The sequence below is a fragment of the Typopeltis vanoorti genome, chromosome 11 (genome assembly GCF_054136105.1).
Source record: "Typopeltis vanoorti isolate ZY-2024b chromosome 11, IOZ_Tvanoo_1.0, whole genome shotgun sequence".
NCBI classification, from domain to species: Eukaryota; Metazoa; Arthropoda; class Arachnida; order Uropygi; family Thelyphonidae; genus Typopeltis; species Typopeltis vanoorti.
Genome location: NC_143559.1, coordinates 20,954,603 through 20,978,347, shown reverse-complemented (window position 1 = coordinate 20,978,347; position 23,745 = coordinate 20,954,603). Strand labels below are relative to the sequence as shown.

Genomic DNA, 23,745 nt, shown 5'->3' with positions numbered 1-23,745 from the left:
GCAAACGTGTTAAACTTCCTAGGATGATGTTTGGCATGTTCTTCCAACTTTTCATTTGTATTTCATTTTCTTCTATTTCTTTACTGCACCTGCCAAGCTTCTTGTATGGGCTTTGTTCTCTTCTCCTTTATCTCCTATACAGGAGAAACAGTTGCATAGGAGTCATTCCAATCATGTATGCATTCCAGTTAAGAATAACACTCTGATATTATTTAGAGAAAATATCAGTATGTGCAATTAAATATTCCTGTCTGTACTTGGCAATATATTGAAGAAAAGGAAACCCACTCATGTGACAATGATTCCAAGATATAAACATGGTAGCCTAAAATATTGTCACTTAACAGATATGAATCAGAGCTGAGAAGGCTAATTACCTCATCATGCTATCATTCCCTAGAGGATTATTCTATTAAAAAATTTAATTTAATAACAAAATTATCTTCCACGTAGAACCAACTAGTTTACATACTGGAAAAAGCAAATTGCATGAGGAAAAAAAATAACTGCACAATAATACAAGATGCAAGAAATAAAACAGAATGATTCGAGAGGTGTACACAATCTAGTTAAAATACTATGACCAATCCTATTCCCATACAGTCAGCCATTCCATCCTTGATTTAACATTGCTATCAATAGGTAAGAGATGTGATCTGATAGACTTCAAAAAAGGTATGACTGTAGGGTACTGGTTAAACAGTGGTACTATCCACCTGCACCTCATCAATGCTCATAGGGATTGCAAATTGTTGCAGCTTGTGAAAGCCAATAAATGAAAAACTGGAGTGGTTGACCAGGAATTAATGGAAGGATTTCCCAGATCACAATCCAATATCCCCAACCTGTATGGATCTTCAAAGTATAATATAATGTAATACCTATGCTTACACCTAATTATCGACAACTATGACTACAGTTTACATCTGAAAGATACCAAAGACAAGAAGACCAGTGAAGACAGAGAAAAAAGTTGCCTTTTTTGAAAGAATCCCATTTCAATTATGGCATATAGACAGTAGGTGGAATATAAAGCAAAAACTGGGAGTGGAATCACCTTAAGATTCTTAAGGTGATTAAGATGTAGCTATCATGACTCCAAGAATTCCCAGGAAAATATCCCCATGCTATAACACTGCTGCTGCCTGTATCTGCTAGTTCATGGACTAGCAGATACAGGCAGGAGGCAGCAGTGTTATAGCATGGGGATATTTTCCTGGGAATTCTTGGAGTCATGATAGCTACAGACTATTCTATGAATGCTACAAAGTGCCTATCTACACAGATGGTACAGGTGTGATCCAGCAGAATGTGAACTGCCAGTCCTATTGCCTTATTGACACCTAGCTTACTTAACTCTTCATATGCCTCTTGTTCACTCACCATTAAGTTTTCTTTCATTTCATCCTTTACACTTGGGCTTCTGATTTCACACTCAGGATAAAACACCCTGATGAACTGCTCGCTGAATACCTCGACTCTCTGCAGCAGTTAATTAAACATTGATAATTTAATCAATTTTAATTCTGTAAATTGAATTCCAAACATTCATATTTATTATCATGTAGAGTTAATCTTCCTTTAAGAGACTATTCATATCAAAACCAGATAGCAGGATACTGAAGTCACCTTTGTTGTAATGTGCAGCACAGAAAATGTGTTGTGGAATTTAACATGGTACACTCAGTTTTATACAGAATATAAAGATTGCAAATCATAGTGCTGCTATGATAAGAAGTACTCACACATGCAAGGATAAGGAAGTGGCTGTGCCACTGTATAAGGAACTGGTCAGACCACACTTGGACTACTGTGCTCAGATCTAGTCACCTGGTTTTCAATGTGATGTGGAGACATTGGAGAGGGTCCAGAGACGAGCTACTACGACAATATCAGGAGTTTGGAATGCTCGCTATGGAGAGAGGTTGAAGAGATGTGGATTGCCGAGTTTGGTGGATAGGAGGAAGAGAGGTGATATGATAGACACATTTAATTTAGTGAGAGGATTTTATCAGATTAATCCAGAGGGCATTATAAAAAAAGAATAGAAGGTGAGAGGGAAAGAACCAGAGGTCATTCCTGTAAGTTGTGTAAAAGTGTGGTGAAGAAGGATGCGAGTTGATTTTTTACATGGAGAATTGTTAGTGAATGGAATGCATTGCCAGAATGTGTTGTTAATGCAAGGAGTGTTAAGGACTTTAAGATTCTATATGATAAATATATTATCAGTTGAATGAACCTCCGACGATGAGTCTGTCGACTCCATGAAGGGTGTAATAATAATAATTTGTGAGTAGTTCACCCAACACAACAGCAACTTCCAATAGTTATGACAGCTGTCAAATGACTGAATTTTAATCCTATAGACCATCTCTAGGATTGCAAACTGAGAGATCCATCATTTGAATCCTCTGTCCTAAACACAATCGAATCTACAGGGCGCAATTCTGATGACAAGGTAAGCATGCTTCCTGCAATGTTCAAAGATCATACACAACCCATGCCAAGTTGCATAATAACAGTTCTGGAACAAGAGGGAAGTGTATTAGCTATTAGGACTACAGACATAAGACTTTGACTGAACAGTTTATATACCCATTTATCATACCTTCCCTTAAATTCATTTACACTAGATGCACTCACTACCCCTAAGGGCAAATTATTCCACTCACTCACTGCTCTCTGAGAAAAAAATCTAGCTCTTAACCCTTTCTTGACTGAGAACAACCTTAACTTCCATGGATGCCCCCATGTTCTCTCCCCGCCTTCCATATAACGAAAATTTCATCATTTGAAATGCTATAACACCCATTCAAAAGTTTATAGACCTCTATCATATCACCCCTCTTTCTCCTGTTAACCAGAGTCTGTAATCCACATACTCACAATCTGTCCTCATAATCTAAATCCCATAATCCGGATATAATCTTTGTAATTTTTTCTTCACCCTTTCCACAGCTTCTTTATCCCCTTGAAGCCCAGGAGACCAAATTTGCGCACAGTAATCCAAGTGTGGTCTTATCAAAACCTTATAAAGAGGCAAAATTACTTCCTTATCCTTACATGTCAAGGTTCACTTCAGCATAGAAATTATCCTCTAAGTTGTATTTGCAACTTTTGCTATGTGACCTTTGAACTTTAAATTCTTATCCACCAATACACCAAGATCCTTTGCCTCTTCAGTTTCTTGTAGCATAACCCTGCTAATATAATATGCCGCTGAATCTCTAATCATACCAAAGTGCATAACTTTACACTTATTAACATTAAACTGACAGCCATTTTCATTTACCCAGATTTCTAGTCTATTCAAATCACATCATTAGCATCCCTGATTGCCCTGCCTATCTTCGCATCGTCAGCAAACAATTGCAATCTGATGATAGACCCCGCTTGAAGTCATTAATGTGTAGATTGAACAATAATGGCCCAAGGACTGAACCGGGACAATATTCTAACATTGTCCCTTCTGCCATATCTTAATTGTCATTAAGATATGGCAGAAGAAAAAAACACAGATCATACTATGAATGCTACAAAGTACCTATTTTGATGATGTGTTATATTTCTAAAACTGTTAGGAATATAAGAAGGAATATTGAAATCTTAATACTTTTCTCAACCAGACTAAAAGAACTTCCAGTACTACAATACAACATGAAGAGAATTTAATAACACTACTTTCCGAATTGAGAAAGAGGCAATAATTTCTGTTAAGATTTGGTTCATGTAAAATTATCTAATCTTTCAAACAGAAAATGAAATTTGCGTATTAATGACGTTTCTCCAACTTATTCTATGAATAATCAGTAATGTGTTGAGTTATGATCCATCGAGTCGTTTCCGACTCCTGACGACTCCACAAACATACACTCTCCATTCCGATCTGTCCCTGACCATGTCTTTCAGAACCTCCAAACACACTCCAGTTGCCTTCTTTAACTCCATCCACTCATCTAATTCTTGGTCTTCCTCTCCTCCTGCTTCCATCAACTTTAGCAAGCATCATCTTCTCCAGACTGTCTTTTGCTCGCATAATATGTCCGAAGTATGACAATTTTTGCTTAATGATCATAGCTTCAAGGGAGCAATCTGGCTTTATTCTGTCTATCACGATTTATTGGTTTGCTTTGCAGTCCATGGTATTCTTAGTAAGCGTCTTCAAACACATAATTCAAATGCATGTATCTTCCTTCTTCTTTCACTCTTCCTCAGGGTCCAACTTTCACATCCATACAGCACCACAGGGAATACCACTGCTTTCACGATTCTGATTTTTGTTGTAAGGCTAATATCTTTAAAGATCTTGCTTAAATTTGTCATTGATTTTTTTCCGAGTAATAATCTTCTAACTTCTTCGGTATAATAACCGTCTTTATCAATTTGGGAACATAGGAACAAAAAATTGTTAACTGCTTCCATTTTCTCCCTATCTACTTCAAAATCATTAAGTTCACATGTTGCCATAACTTTTGCCTGTTTGAGGTTAAGTGTAAGACCATATTTAGCACTTTCTTCTTTAACTTTCATAATAAGTTATGTCAAATCTTCTTTGCATTCTGCTATCAACTGAAGACTCCTCCAGCCCTGCCATTCTTAAAATGTATTCCCTGTACAAATTAAACAGGTATGGAGATAAAATACATCCTTGTCGCACCCTTTACCTATTGTGAAATACTCAGTTTCTCCAAGATTTGTTCGGACAGTAGCTTCTTGTTCATAATAAAGATTCCTTAGAAAGATAATGAAATGCTCTGGGACTCCCATTGTTCTTATCACATTCCACAGTTTCACATGATCTACAGAGTCAAAAGAGTTTCTATAGTCAAGGAAACAAAGGTAGACATTCTTGTGATATTCATGTGCTCTTTCTATTATCCATCTCACATTGGCGATTTGATCTCTTGTTCCTCTGCCTTTTCAAAATCCTTCCTGTTCATCTGGCATTTCTCTCTTCATGAATGGTTCCAGTCTTTTCTGAATGATCTTAAGTAAGACTTTACTTGCATAAGAAATCAATGCTATAGTTCTGTAATTTTCACGCTCTCTTGCATCGCCTTTCATCTAGTATTCAGCAATACTAGAGTGATATTAATAATAATGAATGTAACTGTTATTTCTGAAATATCTTCCAGTGTGACTACATGAAAAGTCACAGGAACAAAGTACTCTGTAAACATATGTCAACTGAACAAAAAGGCGTGAGTGACTGAAAGTTTAGGAGATAGTTTTGTTTGGGAGAGTGAATTTTGATTAAGAGTGACTGACCTGCAGAGGGAGATAGAGGAGGTGCAATGTCTTGGGAAAAGTATGAGAGATGAGATTAGGAGAATGGAAAAGATAAAAGCAAGGCAAATCAGAGTTGGGGAGAGAGAGAGAGTTTGGGGAATGATAGGAGAGAATGGAATTGGATGTGAAAATGGAGAGAATGGAAACAGTAGGAGAGATGAAATGAGAGAGAGGTATGGGAGTACTAGAAGAGTAGAGAATGCAAACAGTAGGGGAGAGAGGTATGGGAGTGCTAGAAGAGGAGAAAATGGAAACAGTAGGAGAGAGGGAATGAGAGAGAGGTCTGGGAATGAAAGAAGAGGTGAAAATGGAAACAATAGGAGAGAGGGAATGGTAAGAGGTATAATATATGGGGACTCAATGATACATGGTGTTCAAGATAGGATGCGTGAGGAGTGTTTGCCAGGAGGAACGACAGAAAGTGTGGTTTTGGCAGTTAAGAGAGGTGAAAGGGTGGATGAGATGATTGTGATGGTGGGAACAAATGACTTGAGTGGTGGTGTAAACAGGGCAGTGAGAGATTCTTGCTTGAGGTGGTACGAAAGAAGACACAGAGAGGAAAGATAGTGTGTGTGTTGCCTAGGTGATAATGATGAGCTGAGCAGAAGAGCAGTAATATTGAATGACATAATAGCTAGAATGTGTGACAAGAGAGGACTGGAATATGTGGATGCTTGTGGTGCATTTGAGGACAGAGAGGAATTGTATGTGAGAGACCGCTTACATTTGAATGAGAAAGGACGTAAGAATCTGGAGAGATTGCTGTTCTGAACAAGTCAGTGTGTCCCGGGGAGGATGGGGGGAGTGTGGCCTCTTGTGGGAATGGGTACTTGGAAGAAAGGGGCTGACATCAGGTAATGCTGAGCCCAGTGGAGTCTAGAGGGGATAATGCTGGGTATAGAAACAACGGCATTTATATGCTTTATACTAATCCCAGGAGAATATGGAATAAGGGAGAGGAATTGGTGGCGCAGATAGCATCACCCTGGCCAAAAATTATTGGGATCACTGAGATGTGGTTGACAGAAGAGGATATAATAACAGGAATAGAAGTTGCTGGGTACAGCATTTTTCGGCAAGAGAGGAAGGGAAAGCATGGTGGTGGAGTACTGCTTATGATAAGTGACAACATATGTCCTCTAAGAGTGGAGACTTTGGAAGGCAGTGGCACTAATGATTTTGAAAGCATATGGTGTGAGGTAGAGGTGGGCACGACAGGATATTTAGTGGGGTGTTGCTACAGACCCAAGAGCACAAAGGGTGGGGACCAGGAAATGTTTAGACAGTTGAGTTTGGCAAGTGCAAGAAGAATGATTGTTATGGGAGATTTTAACTACAGTAATATAAATTGGGGAGAGGAAGATGCATCTATCAATAAGGGAATGGAATTTCTAGAATTCTTGAGGGACAAATGTCTTAGGCACCATGTAATAGAGGGAACAAGAGGTTCAAGAGTTTTGGATTTGGTTATAGCATCAGAAGAGTTGATAATAACTGAGATGACATCTCTCCCACCAGTTGGAGAGAGAGTGACCATATAGTTTTGACTTGGGAAATGAATAGACATGCAGGAGTATCAAAGAGACGGGAACGTATGTGGAATTATAAGGCAGGTGATTATAATAGTCTAAGATATCAACTTGGGGAAGTTTCATGGAGGGAGGAATTGGAAGGCTGGGATATCATTAGTGCGTGGGAAATTATGACAGAATATTTGTTAGCAGCAGTGGTAAGTTGTATACCAGAAGTGAACAAGAGGACACAATTTGGAGTAAAGTGGATGACAAACAATATTAAACAGGAATTGCATGCGAAAAAGAGGCTATGGAAGAGATATAAGGAGACAGGTGAAGAATATAAGACACAGGCCAGAAGAGTGACTAGTATGGTAAGGAAGACGAAACTGGAATATGAGAGGAGATTGGCCTAAGATCCAAAGAAAATCCTAGGTAATTTTTTAGATATGTGGGCAGCAGGAGGAGAAATGACAGTGGAAGAATGATATTCTGGGATAAAAATGGGAATAGAGTGACTGATGCAGAGAACATAGTGAAATTGTTCAATGAACACTTTATTGATGTATTTCATCCTGGAGGAGTCAGTTTTAATGCTAGAGGGATTAGGCAGGTTTTATTTAGGGGACATATTGCAAAGGTGGTGGAGGTAACACAGAGGATTGCTGCAATAATGAGAAGGACACTGACCTGCAGAGATAAAACAGTTATTATTCCGTTGTATAAGTGCCTGAACAGACCACACTTAGACTATTGTTCTCAGATTTGGTCCCCAGGATTTGAAGGAGATAAATTAACTGTGGAAAGGGTACAAAGGCAGATAACAAAGATGGTTTCAGGACTGATAGTTATGAGAATCGGCTGAGAGGGAATGTGGACTGCAGAGTTTGGTGGATAGAAGAAGGAGAGGTGATATGATTGAGATTTTTAAACTGTGGTTGAACAGCGGGAAGGAGTGATGACAAGAGGCCATCCCTGGAAGTTACGAAAGGAAACTGTGAGCAAGAGGGTGAGGAGTGGTTCTTTGCATGGAGGGTGGTTGAATCATGGAATGCATTGCTTGATGGAGTGGTGAGAGCAAGAACGGTCAATGAGTTTAAGGAGTGGTATGATAGACTTTGTGTTTCTTAGGCGGGGGGGACCTCCCCTTGATGAGTCTTGATAGACTTTGTGTTTCTTAGGAATGACCTCCCACGATGAGTCTTTTGACTCCATGGAGGCCTGAATAATAATAATAAAAAAATAATAATAATATAAATGGCCAATATATTATTGGCCTTTTATTCAGTCAACTTTCAGATTGGTTAGAACAATACTTGAAAGTTGACTGAATAAAATGCCAATAATCTATTCTGAGGTGTCCTGGAAATAAATAGAATAAATAGACTGGCCAAATCAATTTAGGCTGAAGAACATAATAAAAATTACACCTATTACTTTCAATGTCACTCTGGTCTAGTGGGCAAGCTCTGTCAGCCAATGAAAGGATCAAAATCAAACTTTTAATGTAGAAAAAACCAGTCATTCATGTCACATTTTCTGAATGTGTCTTTCTATAAGTCTTTGAAAGACTATTCACAAAGAAAGCCGTTAAAGCCATTTTACACAAACCAACTATTAATAAAAAATGGCCAATTCCATCTTCTCTAATATGGGCAAGCAGAATTATTAAATTCCTCTTACTTGTGTTAAATTTTAAGGTATTCAGAACACAAAATAAGTACTGTACCTCCTTTCCATGAACTCCAATTATAATATTAGACCATAATGCAGAGCTCTTTTCATACAGATCATTACTGGATCTAATCAAATTTTCATGCATCTCTGTTTGATCGTGTAAACTAACGTTGTTTTTCTAGAAGATGGCTTTGATTTTATAAAAAATGTTTTATGGCTAATCTTCACAAGTTCAAATCTGTTTTCCATTTTTAATTATTATTAGAATTAATATGCTTACTGTCTGTCTTCCCACATGATTTAGAGAACCACCAAAATCTCACTAGAAATCTGTGCCTCTATCCAGAAGAGTACAGTCCTGTTCACACAAAGTATTGTTGCAACCGTTTGTGTAAAAATGAAAAAATGTAAATACCTACAACTCATCTCTTACTGATTCACTGTACCCTTTGTCATGAAAGTGATCTATTTTAGCTTAATATCAGCCAGAAAGAGATCCTGTTTTTTGCTGATACTGTTCAATTGAATTTATATCTGTAATCCCTCCACTTTCTTTTAAAAAACTCTGTGTGCGTGAATATATATGTATACACATTTAAAAAAAATGTAACAGCACAGTAAGCATTTTACTAGCTTTTTACTTCATTTCCTCTATTTAAATTCTTTAGAAGAAACTTTACTCTCCTCCAGTTTTGTCTAAGAATTACAACTTACAGCTCTCTTCAAAATCAGTGTGAATAAATTCTGCATTCCTATCTGGTATATTGTAGGGCTGCAAGCCTTCATGCGGGAGATTGACAGACATGACCAACTTTTCTTTACTTGTGATTTAATACTACATGGGTGGAGGTGTTTGAGTGCACAAAAGTTATTGCAATCTGAAAGAGGTATAATAGAGTGTGAGAGAAAGCTGGCTGGTATTAAAAGTAATACATAAAAAAAAAAAAAAAACTTAGCAGCAAGAGATATGGAAGTAGAGAAAGATATGTCAACCAGATCAACAATGATGCATTTGGCAATGTTAATACAAAGTCTAACAGTTGTTATATCAAAAATATTTGTAAGTTTATACCTTTTGAATAATGTGGATAATACACTATACAGTGAACTTACAAAAACAAAAAAATGTATTTTTGCAAGCTTGGTGTGGAGGGTCCACCTTAGACAACTCCTTAAATCCATTCTCTGTCTGCACTCTCCTGCTCTCTCTACATCCATAAAACTCACTTCTTGCTCTTTTACTCACTACTTCCAGAAATGGTCTCTTGTCCTAGTTCCTTCCTCTGTTCTATTATATGAAAAATCATCACAACAGTCAATCTAATAAATAACTCTCAACAGCTTAAATGTCTCAACCATATTATCTCCTTTCCATAGGCCTATGACGAGTACATGACTAAGTCTATCCTCAACAAATATTTTAGTCCTGATATCGTTTTTGTTATTTGCCTCTTTATGGTTACTTCATCTAACTGAAATCCTGGTGAATAAAAATGAGCACAGTGATCCAGAGGTCTGATCAAGGCTTCATAGAATGGCTATCATCTTCGTCTCTTAGTCAATATCCTCCTCAACAATGCAGCAATTCTCTGGGATGTCTTCACAACCTTTGCAATATGTTATCTGAACTTCGTTCTACCTATATCATCCCCATTATCCCTTCCTTCCTCTACTTCTTCCAATATAGCTCCACCAAAAGAAATGCAGTCTACCATGCGTGGTCCTGAATTTCAAACCTCACATTCTCCATTCATCCCCTGAAAAAAAAACTTTTTTTTTATAGATCAGACTAAAAAATGTACACAGTTTATGCAGACATACTGAAACATACCAAGTATTTTTAATACAGAAAAAATATGTCTACCAGATATTTTTTATGCACAAAATTATCACTACCTGCCAAAATATTCATCACTGTAGACTTTCCTGCATTCCTACAACCAACAAGGACAGTTATATGACCTGGGAGTATTTTCATTGATATATTACTGATTGCTACTTTCTTCATTAGATGATCTTGAAATACCTGAAAGAAAGAAAGAAATTTTCTTATCATAGAGTAGTCACAATATCAAAGCCACACAGTCTGCTGCATGGCCTTGATATTGTAAAATCCTGAAAAGGTGATTTCACTACGTGTATATGGGAAATATATGACTTCTGCATTACTCCAACCTTTGCATCTCTTATGGATCTGGCTCCCACTGATGAGACCTCAGTAAAGGTTGAAATAAGTCTAGTAGTGACCTTTCCCATAATGCATATCATTATACACATCTCTAGAAAACACACATACTAACTACAGTGATAAGTTTTAATACGTAAATATTTCATCCCAAGTATCTTGGGACATCCTCAGTACAGCAATTCAAACAATACTAGGAATAAAATACAGTTATGGCACATGATTACAATGAAATCTCAATATGCATGCAGTAGCATGTTATAGAATTAAATTAAAATATAACTGGAAAAAAAAAAAAAAAAACATATATAAAGAGATTATGTTAAACAATTTTGCATGACAATTTCCCATACTTTAGGAATAGCAAGAATATCATTGCGGTTTAAATTTGGTCTGTGTAGTAGGGCTTCAGCACTTTCTTTATATAAACGTCCATGTTTATATGAAGATCTTTTCTATATCACTTACGGAATTGAAGAACGTAGATCCAAATATAAATTAAATTATACTTTAATAAATATTTCCGATATTTCGGCAAAGTCACGTTGCCATTTTCAAAAGGAACTTACAGAAAGGCACGTGCACGCAAGCACTACAACACAGTAACTGAGAATGAAGAGATGAAGCTATTGTTCTCCTAGAAGTCCTGATGGCGCCCTCTAGCGGGCTAAGTAGGTGTTCTTGGCCGTTAGGCTGAAGGTCTGCTGATGTATGCCTCCCAAATTTGGGGCAGGTCTAGGAGAAGTGGTTGGTCTTTGGTGGAGCGGATAAGGGATGCCAATTTTCTGTAAGGCCTGTAACAGGAGGTGAGGTCATGTTTTTTTTAAAATTTTTGTAATTTTTTCCAAGGTGCCTCGGATATAGGGAATGGTGATGGATTTAGAGTAATCTTTGTTGTGGGGGGGGGGGGGGGGGGAGTGGGCTGTGGTTTGTAGGTTTTAATATTTTTTGGATTTTTTTTTTGGGGGGGGGGTAGCCATTGGCTGAGAAAGTGTTGAGGGTGTGATTTAGTTCAGTGTTTAGGACTATGTCGTTAGAACAGATTAGTTTAGCCCTGTTGTATAGTGTTTTCACCACTCCATATTGTTGTGAGGGTGGGCAGTGGGATTGTTGGTGAATGTATCTGCATGTATGGGTGGGTTTTCTATAAACTGAGAAAACCAAGGTTCCATCAGGCTGGCGGGTGAATAGTGTGAAGGAAAGGGAGGCTGTTGTTTTCCTCTTTTTCTAGGGTGAACTTGATTCTGGAGTGTTGGTTGTTTAAGTGTGTTAAGAAGGAGAGGAGTGTTTCAGAACCATGTGGCCAAATAGCGAACACATCATCAACATAGCGAAGCCATATGGTTGGTTTTTGTGAGGCAGAGGCTAAGGCTTTTTCTTCAAAGGTCTCCATAAAGAAATTGGCCAAGGGTGGGGAGAGTAGTGAACCCATGGCTGTCCCCTCTATTTGTTTGTAGAATTTTCCCTGCCAAATGAAACAGCCCGAGTTCATTGTGAACTGAAATAGGGCTGAGATATCGGGAGAAAGCCCTCTAGCTAAATGGTGCCCTCTAGCCTGCTAGAGGGCACCATCAGGACTTCTTGGAGAACAATAGCTTCATCTCTTCATTCTCAGTTACTGTGTTGTAGTGCCTGCGTGCACGTGCCTTTTTGTAAGTTCCTTTTGAAAATGGCAACGTGAAGTTGCCGAAATATCGGAAACATTTATTAAAGTATAATTTCATTTATATTCGGATCTATGTTGTTCAATTCCGTAAGTGATTTAGAAATGCATAACCAACGTATAAGCCTGTCCACGAGAATCAACATCATCCTGGAGATACGATCGCACCTGCCAATACGGTAAAATGAAGTTGAAGCTGTCTAGATAATTAAATCGTATAGCTTTCCTGAAACGCTGCTGGGATAATAAGGTAATCCAGAACTGTGTAAAACTCAAGCACCGTTTTTTTTCACAAAAAGCTCTTCATGTATATAACCGCGCTAGCTACGCGCTGCTTCGCGAACAAATCACCGGCACGCAGTTTCTCTCAGCGGAAATTAACGAAGCTATTCGTGCCTTCGAAGATCAGCTTTCGTGCACTTTAAATCACAAACTGTGGTCTATTTTACATGACGTCTCGTCTACCACTGCAGACAAAGAATTTGAAAAAATACGAGGCCGACGAAAATGAAAAAATTAAAAAAATTAAAAAAGAATTCTAACATCAATCCAAAACTTGCTACCAACACCGTAAATCAACCTTTCTTCAGTCACCCTGAAGCAATCAACGCGCTTTCACGTAGCCACAACTTCGCCATTGCTCCCAGAAAAATACCTGAGGATATTATGATCCAGATCGAACGCGGAATCTGCCACCTTCTATATCAAATTGCCGACAGCGTAAGACTGGATGTAGCTTGTGTCCTCTCCAAAGCAAAACCACCAAAAACCAACATATCCAACAAGAAATTTAAAGCTCTACAGGAAATGAGGAATAATAAAGAATTAGTTATCATCAAAGCGGATAAGGGAAATGCAGCTGTAGTACTTAACCAAAAGGACTACAAAGGTAAGCTTAATGCTCTTCTATTAGATCAGGCTACTTACCTCTCTATCGAATACAATCCCACCAACTCACAAATTACAAAACTTCACAGGCCCCTTAAGAAAGTCACTTCTTGGCCTGTAGAAGTTACCAACAGATTAAAGCCATTTAACTCTATACCCCTCCCCCCCGTATTTACGGACTCCCAAAAATACATAAAGAAAATGTGCCATTATGTCCCATAGTGGATGGCATTGATTCCCCCACATACATTTGGCCAAAGAACTCACACACTATACTGGCAACACACCATCACACATAAAAAACTCAGCCCACTTCAAAGCCAGCATAGAAAACCTCACACTCCAACATACTGACATAATGGTCAGCTTTGACGTCTCCTCCTTATTCACAAATGTCCCACTTAAGGAAACTTTAGAGCTAATCCAAGCTAAATTTTCTCCCGATATCTCAGCCTATTTCGTTTGGCAGGGAAAATTCTACAAACAAATAGAGGGGACAGCCATGGGTTCACCACTCTCCCCACCCTTGGCCAATTTCTTTATGGAGACCTTTGAAGAAAAAGCCTCAGCCTCTGCCCCACAAAAACCAACCATATGGCTTCGCTACGTTGATGATGTGTTTGCTATTTGACCACATGGCTCTGAAACACTCCTCTCCTTCTTAACACACTTAAACAACCAACACTCCAGAATCAAGTTCATCCTGGAAAAAGAGGAAAACAACAGCCTCCCTTTCCTAGACACACTAGTCACCCGCCAGTCTGATGGAACCTTGGTTTTCTCAGTTTATAGAAAACCCACCCATACAGGCAGATACATTCACCAACAATCCCACCACCCACCCTCACAACAATACAGAGTGGTGAAAACACTATTCAACAGGACTAAACTAATCTGTTCTAATGACATGCCCTAAACACTGAACTAAATCACATCCTCAATACTTTCTCAGCCAATGGCTACCCCCCCCCCCAAAAAAAAATCCAAAAAATATTAAAACCTACTAACCAAAGATTACTCTAAATCCATCACCATTCCCTACATCTGAGGCACCTCGGAAAAAATTACCAAAATTTTAAAAAAACATGACCTCACCTCCTGTTACAGGCCTTACAGAAAATTGGCATCCCTTATCCGCTCCACCAAAGACCAACCACTTCCCCTAGACCTACCTGGTGTATACCTGGTCCCTTGCAGTTGTAAACTGTCTTACTTTGGCCAAACAGGCAGGACAGCAAATATCAGAATTTTTGAACACAAGGACTACATCCAGTTTCACAAGTACAGCTGTTCTGGTCTTGCAGACCATGCTCTGGATACACGCCACAGAATACAGTGGAAGAAAGCTGCAGTAATACACCGTAGCAAATACAAATTCAGAGGACTATTTATGGAATCAGCCTCAGCCCTAAGAAACTCTCCAAACCTCAATAAATTTGGTTGTATGCGACTGCTCCAAATTTGGGAGGCATACATCAGCAGACCTTCAGCCCAATGGCCAAGAACACCTACTTAGCCCACTAGAGGGCATCATCAGGACTTCTATGAGAACAATAGCTTCATCTTTTCATTCTCAGTTACTGTGTTGTAGTGCCTGCGTGCTCGTGCCTTTTTGTAAGTTCCTTTTGAAAATGGCAACGTGACGTTGCCGAAATATTGGAAATATTTATTAAAGTATAACTTAATTTATATTCGGATCTACGTTGTTCAATTCCGTAAGTGATTTAGAAATGCATAACTAACGTATAAGCCTGTCTATGAGAATATATAAAGATCTATGTAAAAGTTTTGTCTTTTCCCAATGGATCCTATAGTTTGGGTTTTCAGCTCTGTGTTGAGCGAGGCCAGATTTCTGTGGTTTGAAAAGACGAATGTGGTCCTGATGTTCTGAAATGAGTTTCTGAACAGATCTACCTATCTGTCCATAGTAAGACAACTTGCAGGAGCATGGGACCTCATATACACCAGGTAACATCAGAGGTGAGAGTTTGTCTTTAGGAGAAGGTAAGAAGTTATAGATCTGGTTGATGGGCTTGTAGGTAATGGCAAGATTGTATTTCTTTAAAATTTTTGAAAGATGTTCAGTGATGCCTTTGACATAAGGTATAGGAATCCTATGGGCTTCTTGTCTAAGTTGATGTGTGGGGAAGTGACTGATGATTTTTTTTTAGTTGTTTTAAGATTGTATCCATTTAGTATGGCTGTATTTTTGATTATTTCTAGTTCTTGGTTTAGAGATTCTTCAGAGGAGCAGAATCTGCGTGCTCTGGTAACTAATGATTTAATGATGCCAAAGTTTTGAGATGGATTATGAGCAGAAGAATTGTGAATGTAGCGACCTGAAAATGTAGGCTTGCGATAGACAGACATGGCGATGGAACCATCTTCTTTTCTTTGAATGTGCAAATCCAGAAAGGGGATACCCTGTGGAGATTCTTTTTCTAGCATAAAGTTGACGCAAGGATGAAGAAGGTTTATTTTATCTAGAAACTGGTGCAATTCTTGTTTGGAATGATCCCAGACTGCAAAGATGTCGTCGACATATCGTAGCCAAATTTTTGGTTTGGGTTCAAATGTGAAAATTTTTTCTTCAAGGTATTCTAGAAACAGGTTTGCTAAGTTTGGCAATAAGGAAGACTCCACTGCTGTTCCTTCCTCTTGCTTGTAAATTTTTACTTTCTCGATGTAATAACAAATTTGAATTATTCAACAATATCAGACAGAAATTTTTGAGTTAGTAACTCCACTGTTTCCTTATGGTGAATGTTAGTGAAGAGGGAGACAATGTCGAAGCTAATTAACATCAGTTTTTAACAGTTGAATGTCTTTTATTTTTGCATGAAACTCTGTGGAATGTTTAACTGATGAGGCTGAGTGGCCTATGTGAGGACGGAGAAGGTTAGATAAGAATCTTGATAACTTGCAAGCCGGGCTGCTAATAGAATTTACGACGCGTCTGAGTGGAATGTTATTGTTTTGAAGCTTAGGTAAGCCATATATTCTAGGACGTCTAGCATGGTATGTCCTGAGTTTTTTTAATTGTTTCTTCATCAAGGAAGAGTCATCAAGTAATTTATTTAGTTTCTTGAGTTGTCTTTTTGTAGGATCATAATCCAGTTTGGCGTAAGTATTTCGACCTCGGAGTAGTAAATTCATTTTTTGGTCATATTAATTGGTATCTAGAACCACAGTGGTATTTCCTTTGTCAGCTCTGGTGATGATTATGCTTTTATTATGTTTTAAGGAGGTAAGAGCTTTCAATTCTGATGGTGGGATATTTAAGTCCGAAGGTTTGGCATCATAGATTATTTTTGCTGTTTCAAAACTAAGTCTGTTGGCTTCAGTACTGGAACGATGGCCGATGTTTCTCTCAATATTATGTATAAAATCTAAATATGGAAAACATTTAGGTGAAATTGCAAATTTATGACCTCTTGCTAGAACATTTAATTCTGTTGTTAGTGGATGGTTAGATAAGTTGACCACCCATTTTTCTGTCGGTAATTTGTTAGTAATTTTCTTAGATCAATTTAGCCAGTTTGGTATTTTTTATGTAGATTAATATTACTTTTATTATTACGTAACACCTCCAGGGATTCCGAAGACTCATCGAGAGAGGATCTCCATCTCCACCACTCCAACCACCTTCATCATCGACACCAAAATTAAAATTATCAAATGCTTTTATCCCTGAATTTTTTGAGACACTGATAATCAATTGTAGCAGTTCTTGATTTAATGTATTTGACAATTCTGTTTCTAGTTCTGTAATTTTTAAATTATTTGTTGCCAATTCATGTTTAAAAACTCATAAGGAATGGCTTGCTTTCTGATAGATTTTATGAGCACACCTAGAGATTTGATGACTCCTTTTAGTTTTGCAAATGTTGGAATGAGTTTATCACATTTGCACTTTTTATGAAAAGAGATTCTAGTACACAGCTTACCCTGTTTCAATTGGAGTTTGCCTAGTAAGTCGGTCTTCTGTGCTGTCAGTTCACCGTGAAAGAATAAGACTTTTTTTTTATACAGTCAAACCTGTGGTGAATTCATCACTAAAAAACACACGTACTAACCATGATAAGTTTTAATATGCAAATATTTCAATACTAGGAATAACATAAAGTTAGGGTGCATGATTACAATGGAATCTCAATATGTGTGCTGTGGCGTGTTATAGAATTAAATTAAAATATAACTGAAAAAAAAAAAAAAAAAAACATACATAAAGAGATAAAAAAAAAACCATATATAAAATAAAATAATAAAAAAATTCTATAACATGCTACTGTATGCATATTGAGATTCCATTGTAATCATGTGCCCTAACTGTATGTTATTCCTAGTATTGTTTGAATTACTGTACTGAGGATGTCTCAAGATACTTGGATGAAATATCTACGTATTGAAACTTATCACTGTGGTTAGTACATGTGTTTTTTAGTGATGAATTCACCACAGGTTTCATTGTATAAAAAAAAAAAAATTAAAAAAATTATACACATCTGGAAGGGCATGTGTTTTGCACTATTGGCTACTAAGGCAATTGATGTGAAATCATTAGCCTCTATATAAAAGTAGCCCAGTTGTGAAGATACTTCACACACAAACTTTGTCTGCTTACACTTGGATAAAGGATTAAAAAAACCAAGAATATAATTTCTTGAGATCTTTAATTTATAGTCTAGTTATAGTCCAGTCACGTTTCCAGGGTTCTCTAACTAAATTGCATAAGACCTGTAACAAATTTGGCATGAAAATCAGCAATAAAAAGTCTAAAACTATTAAAATAGGCAGGATTATCAATGGAGAAGCTATAAGAACAAGTGAAATATTTCAGCTATTTAGCAGTTTTTAGTAAATGTGGCAAATTAAATTTGGAAATAGACAATGGAATGAGCAAAGATATTATGGTTGAGAGCCAGTTGAATAAATTTATATGGAATATAAATATAAATAAATATAAAAGAGAAAAACAAGCAGTATTCAAGACAATCAACCAGTTTTTGTTTATGAATCTGATAGTTGAGTTAGAAATAAAGTACATTACCCAAAACTAGAGACCAGAAATCCTTTTTCTTAGAAAAATTAGGAGCCTGTACAGATGGCATCAGTGGTAGAATTATATTAAAAATGAAGACATTAGAAACAAACTTGGCATTGTTAATATTCAAGAATGTGTTAACAAGGATATATGTGATAAGGTGATACAGTCACTTAAACAGAATGGGTTAGGAAAGGTAATTAGCAAAACAGGTGTTTGATGCCAAGATGGTAGGAAAGAGACCCAGAGGAAGACCAAGGTGTAAATGGATTGATTCAGTCATAAGTACTTTAGAAGCACGAAATGTTACATAAGACAATATTGGAGTGCTGACAAGTAATAAATTAATTTGGAAGAAATTGTTTTAGGAGATTAATAATAATGTAAACTTAATCCTGTAATGCTTTCATAGTGGCCTGAACACCTCTTGAGGGTAAACATCAGGAAATTGATGAGGATGATGTAGAGGAGATACCTTGAGTATGTGGATATATGAAATTTGAAAGCAGGACAGGTGCCACTTTGGTAGAAACGGGTTGCACTAGTGTAAGAGTTGGCAAGAAAAAAAGATATCTTCTGGAAGGTAGAGAGATGTACTAAGGTAAAATTGCATAAGTTATTAGAGTAAATGTAAGGTAAATAATTGTTCCTCAAATACTGAGGGGTAATTCTATTCCTATCAGCTAACTAACTCTAATTCATCAACACCAATAATTTGTGGTCTAGCTCACATTGAGGTGTCTTGTCAGATGGAGGGAGAAAGAGAAGTTTTTAAAGCAGTGGTAGATGGCAGGTAAATTATACTTGTGCACAAATGACAGGACCATTGGGAATACAAGGGAAGAGCCTATGATCCTGACTGAAACAGCTAGACCACAAATTATTGATGTTGATGAATTAGAGTTAGTTAGCTGATAGGAATAGAATGGGTACAGCACTTGCCAAGAAGACAGAATGAATAAAGGGGGGGGGACGTTAATGATAATTATAAGAATACTAAATTTCCTGTTGTGCCAAAAAAAAAAAAAAAAAAAAAAGCATAGTCACAATGGCTTTTAACTGTCTGATGAGCAAAGCAATATGAGATTTAATCAGGTGGTGCTACAAAGTGAGAAATATTGGAAGAGGTGGATTAAATGTTTATGCAAAAAGCATTAAAGATGAAAATTATGGAATGCTAACCATGAACACATTAATTGGTATCAAGAAACATCAAATGGGAATACAAAGTGCATTCTTTGAGCTGCTTACGAATCACAACTTACATGTGACAGAAGCAATGTGAGGGATTCAAGTGTTGAGGTTTCTTGTAACATCTCAGAAAGTGATAGAAGAGTAGCTGACATGAGAAGCAAAGGTAAGTGCACATTTCACTGAAAAAGGATTGGCATAACTACAAAGCAGAATATAATGGTACATTCTGGAAAGAGATTTTAGCACTAGTGTGGCACAGAAATTAAGAAAAAAAAAAAGACATGAAAATTGTGATTTCTTTTCAATTTTAGTTTCAAAAATACATGTATTTATTGATTAAACAATAAATACAGGTATTTTTGATACTAAAATACCTATAAGAAATAAATTGCTTTAATAGGTTAATATATTACTTATCAACAATCAGAATTGAAATTAGAAAAGCAATCAAACTGAAGTTATTGCCATTATATATTATTATTATGGGTATCTCCATGGAGTCAGTACACTCATCGTGGGAGCCCCAAACTAGCAAAACAATATCTGTCATATCTCTTCTTGAATTCATTTACAGATGAAGAGCTCACAACTAAGTCATATTTTTGATACTAAAATACCTATAAGAAATAAATTGCTTTAATAGGTTAATATATTACTTATCAACAATCAGAATTGAAATTAGAAAAGCAATCAAACTGAAGTTATTGCCATTATATATTATTATTATTATTATTATGGGTATCTCCATGGAGTCAGTAGACTCATCGTGGGAGCCCCAAACTAGCAAAACAATATCTGTCATATCTCTTCTTGAATTCATTTACAGATGAAGAGCTCACAACTAAGTCAGGCAATGAACTTGGGTGACATAAGGTGACACAGCTATGGTAAAACTACAAGTAGTTTATGTTTCAAGCCTGGTGGTGAAGGTGTTGGAGACATTGATTAGAATTAGAATACGAAACTGATGTGAATAGTAATTTTTAGAAAGAATATTAATTTGTTTTTTCATTACACAAGAACAAATCTTGTGTGTTATATTTCGCCACAAAAATTTACCTCACATGAAAATATGAGGAAGTATGAGGTAAATTTTCACACGAAAATTTCCCTCATACTTCCAATATATGTGTCCCATGGGAAAGCTACAATTGTGGCATGTGCTTTGAATGAAACTAAACTAAATTAAATATATTTGGTTGGTATATTTAAATTAATAAAAAGGTATAAATATATGAGCCTACATTAATAAACCATGTGAAAATGATTGGCACATATAAAGGAGGTAAAGAATATTTGTGAACAGACATTTTCATTAGAGGCAAATGAATTACTAATAATTTATAGCTGTGATATTATGTGTGTCCAATATGTTGCTGTGGGGCAGAACAAATTACATATCATTCCACAATCTTTCAGACATTCTTATTTGCATTTATGATGGGCATAATTAAACTTATGAGAGAGAGAGAGCAAACTCAAAAAAAAAAAAAAAACCCTCAAAAACACTTATGAGAAGAAAAATCAACCTAAGAAGAAAAATGGATCCTAGAAAAGGATCCATTATTTCTTTTTAGATTGACTTTCATATTTAGCCTATACTTGTAAGAACATCTCCCATCCATAGCCTCTTCAGCCTCTAAAAAGGTTGGCTTCTTTCTTGTTATAAACAATACTTTTCTCATTTCAAATTTTAAATCTGCTCAACCTTAAAATATTGTTCTCACATTTGGGGTAATGCAACTAGGACCTCCCTTGCAATGATTGATTGTATATATACAGAAGAGAGCTGTTTGCTTAAATGATGACCCCTCTCAATGATTCCCTCCAGTTACTTTCCCATAGCTGCTGTTACTACATTTTTCTTTACTATAAGCATTTTCATGAAGGCTGTTCCAATGAACAGGCCACTACCATTCCTCAACTCTCCTCTATTCATGAACAACCATTAGCTGGTCAACATCCATCATCATTTTCCTTTATTGCCTATAACTCTACTCTTTGTAAATCCTTCCCATACCATTTCCAAAATATTATAACTCTCAGCTCTTGTTGATGTTTCTTGAAGGGACATATCTCCTTCCCTATAGTCCTTTGTATAGATTAGGTGATTCATCAATAGTATGACGTAAATTATATATGCAATGAGGGAGTGCCAAGGGAGCAAATCATCCTGAAATTTGTTGTGCTTATTATGTGTGTTTATATTCTTCTTCCTCCTTATACCCTCTTTTACCTTGCGGTGTCGAGGGTCCATTGATCATCGGACCTCACTCCATTTACAGGATAAGGTGGTCAGCCTTATGCCCCGGTGTATCCTATGGCCTGTAGTGTTGAGTTCTCAATATTTCACTATGTTTATACAAAGAATTTTCTTTGATTCTGTAATGATTCTTATGATCAGTGCATACATTTTTACATAGAAATAAAGCCTGGATATGCTAATATTTTGTAGAAGGTCACCAGATTCTTTTATTATCAAGCATATGAAGGTGGAGTTATTTTATCACTAAATAGAGAGTGTACAGAAATTAGAGTATATGTGCTATATTTAGTGACAATTATGATGAAAATTATTATTACACCCAATTCTCCATTTACACAGTAGATTGGTTCCAGAAAAAATCATGTAAATGAAGACCGTGTAAAAGAGAATACAATGCATACGAAAAAATAGAAGAATGGTTCCAGATGTGAAAACCCGATACAAACAAGTTATTTTCAAACAAAACATTTTATTTATATATGCAGCTCTTAAAGAAAATAGTGTGTCACTAATAAAACAGAAATTTGAAAAGGTCCAAATAACCCACACATATGATTATTAGTTAAATTTCATTCGCTGTCATTTTCTGACAGTAGCCACATTCTTTTGTGTGAGACTGGAATTAAATCACTTCCATCGTTTGAAACACTTTGACCATCCTGTTCATATTGCAATGGTGAAATGTTTTCTTCAGTAAAAGGAACTAAATTAGCACTCATTTCCAATAATTCTGAAGATGGATTTTTTTTTTTTTTACTATGAACTCTGTAATTAATCATTGAAATTCCGTTTTGACTAGATCTTTGTATAACTCTTCATATCGCACCATGCATAACTTCAGTTCATGTTTAAACTGTTCAGCTCATTCAGTACTTGGATCATGTGCAAGAAAATGACTTTGCAATTTTACTAGCCATTTAAAGCCCTTGTTTAATTAATCCTTCAGTGAGTAGAATCTTTTCATGATCATCATCATTTTTTTCTTTTTCATTAAGATTCTCAAGAACAGCTTCTATTATTTCATCATCACTAACAGCCTTGTCATCCATCAATTTTTCAATATCTGTAGACGAAAAATCATCAAATCCTTCTCCACCAACTGCATGTGCTAATCTGATGATACTGGGATATTCAGTGGCATGCAAATATACAGGGTTTATCTTTTTTCACACATTCTGGCCAAGTAGCTTTCCAGCATGTATTTAAAGTTGATGGTTTTATTCTGATAACAGCCAACTTAGCAAGTTTGATGCAATCCAAAATAAAAGATTTCTTACTCACATCAATAACTGTCAGTAAATTATCCTTATCTAATTTATCCAAAATGTATTTGAATGTTCTTCTTATGTAGTAAGTTTTGAATGTAGCAATCAAACCCTGGTCAAGTCCAGATTTTTCCCCCATCAAATAGCATTTAACTTCTGGAATAAAACATTGATGGAACCATTCATTAAAAATTTCTTTTGTAACCCAACCTTTTTTTTTTTTTTTTTTTTTTTATATTTGCCTTCCATTGCACACTTGTAACATGTTAAAATTCACACCTTTCATTGCCTGTGGTCTTAGGGATCGATTAATGATTTCAGTGACGCACTCAGGATTTAATCTCGGAGGGGGCTGAGCGCTCAGGATTTAACCTTTGGGGGGGGAGTTGAGTAGACGTTTTGCGAATACACACTACACATCGCATATGACCTATAACTGAGCATCTGCAGTGATCGTTAATTCATAAGTAACGCACAACATAAATAAATAAAATGAATTTTAATTAGGAAAAGATTTTTTAGAAATTTTTCTAGTGTTTTTTCCTTTTCTTTGGGGGGGTGCCTGGGCCCCTTCCCCTCCCTCTGGGTGCGCCACTGAATGGTTTTAATATACGATCTCCTGAAGCACTGCTGCAAAATAGAGTCACATGATTCTTAGCTGCTTTAAAGCCATCAACACTTTTTTTTTGTGATTTCACTATATAAGTTCTACTTGGCGTTTGTCTACATTCTGTAGCATAGAGTAATCCCTGATATTTAA

At 36.6% G+C, this 23,745-nt stretch overlaps 1 protein-coding gene across 1 annotated transcript in view; it reads right to left on the bottom strand.

Annotated features, from left to right (window-relative positions):
• Positions 1-23,745, bottom strand: part of LOC150101360 (ATP-binding cassette sub-family A member 17-like) — a 198,198-nt gene that overhangs the window by 171,978 nt on the left and 2,475 nt on the right. Inside the window, exons 2-3 of the mRNA XM_090400780.1 lie at positions 10,345-10,506; positions 1,353-1,482 (exon numbers count right to left, since the gene is read on the bottom strand). Coding sequence (XP_090256906.1) covers positions 1,353-1,482; positions 10,345-10,506 — 292 coding nt within the window. The remainder of the gene's footprint in view (positions 1-1,352; positions 1,483-10,344; positions 10,507-23,745) is intronic.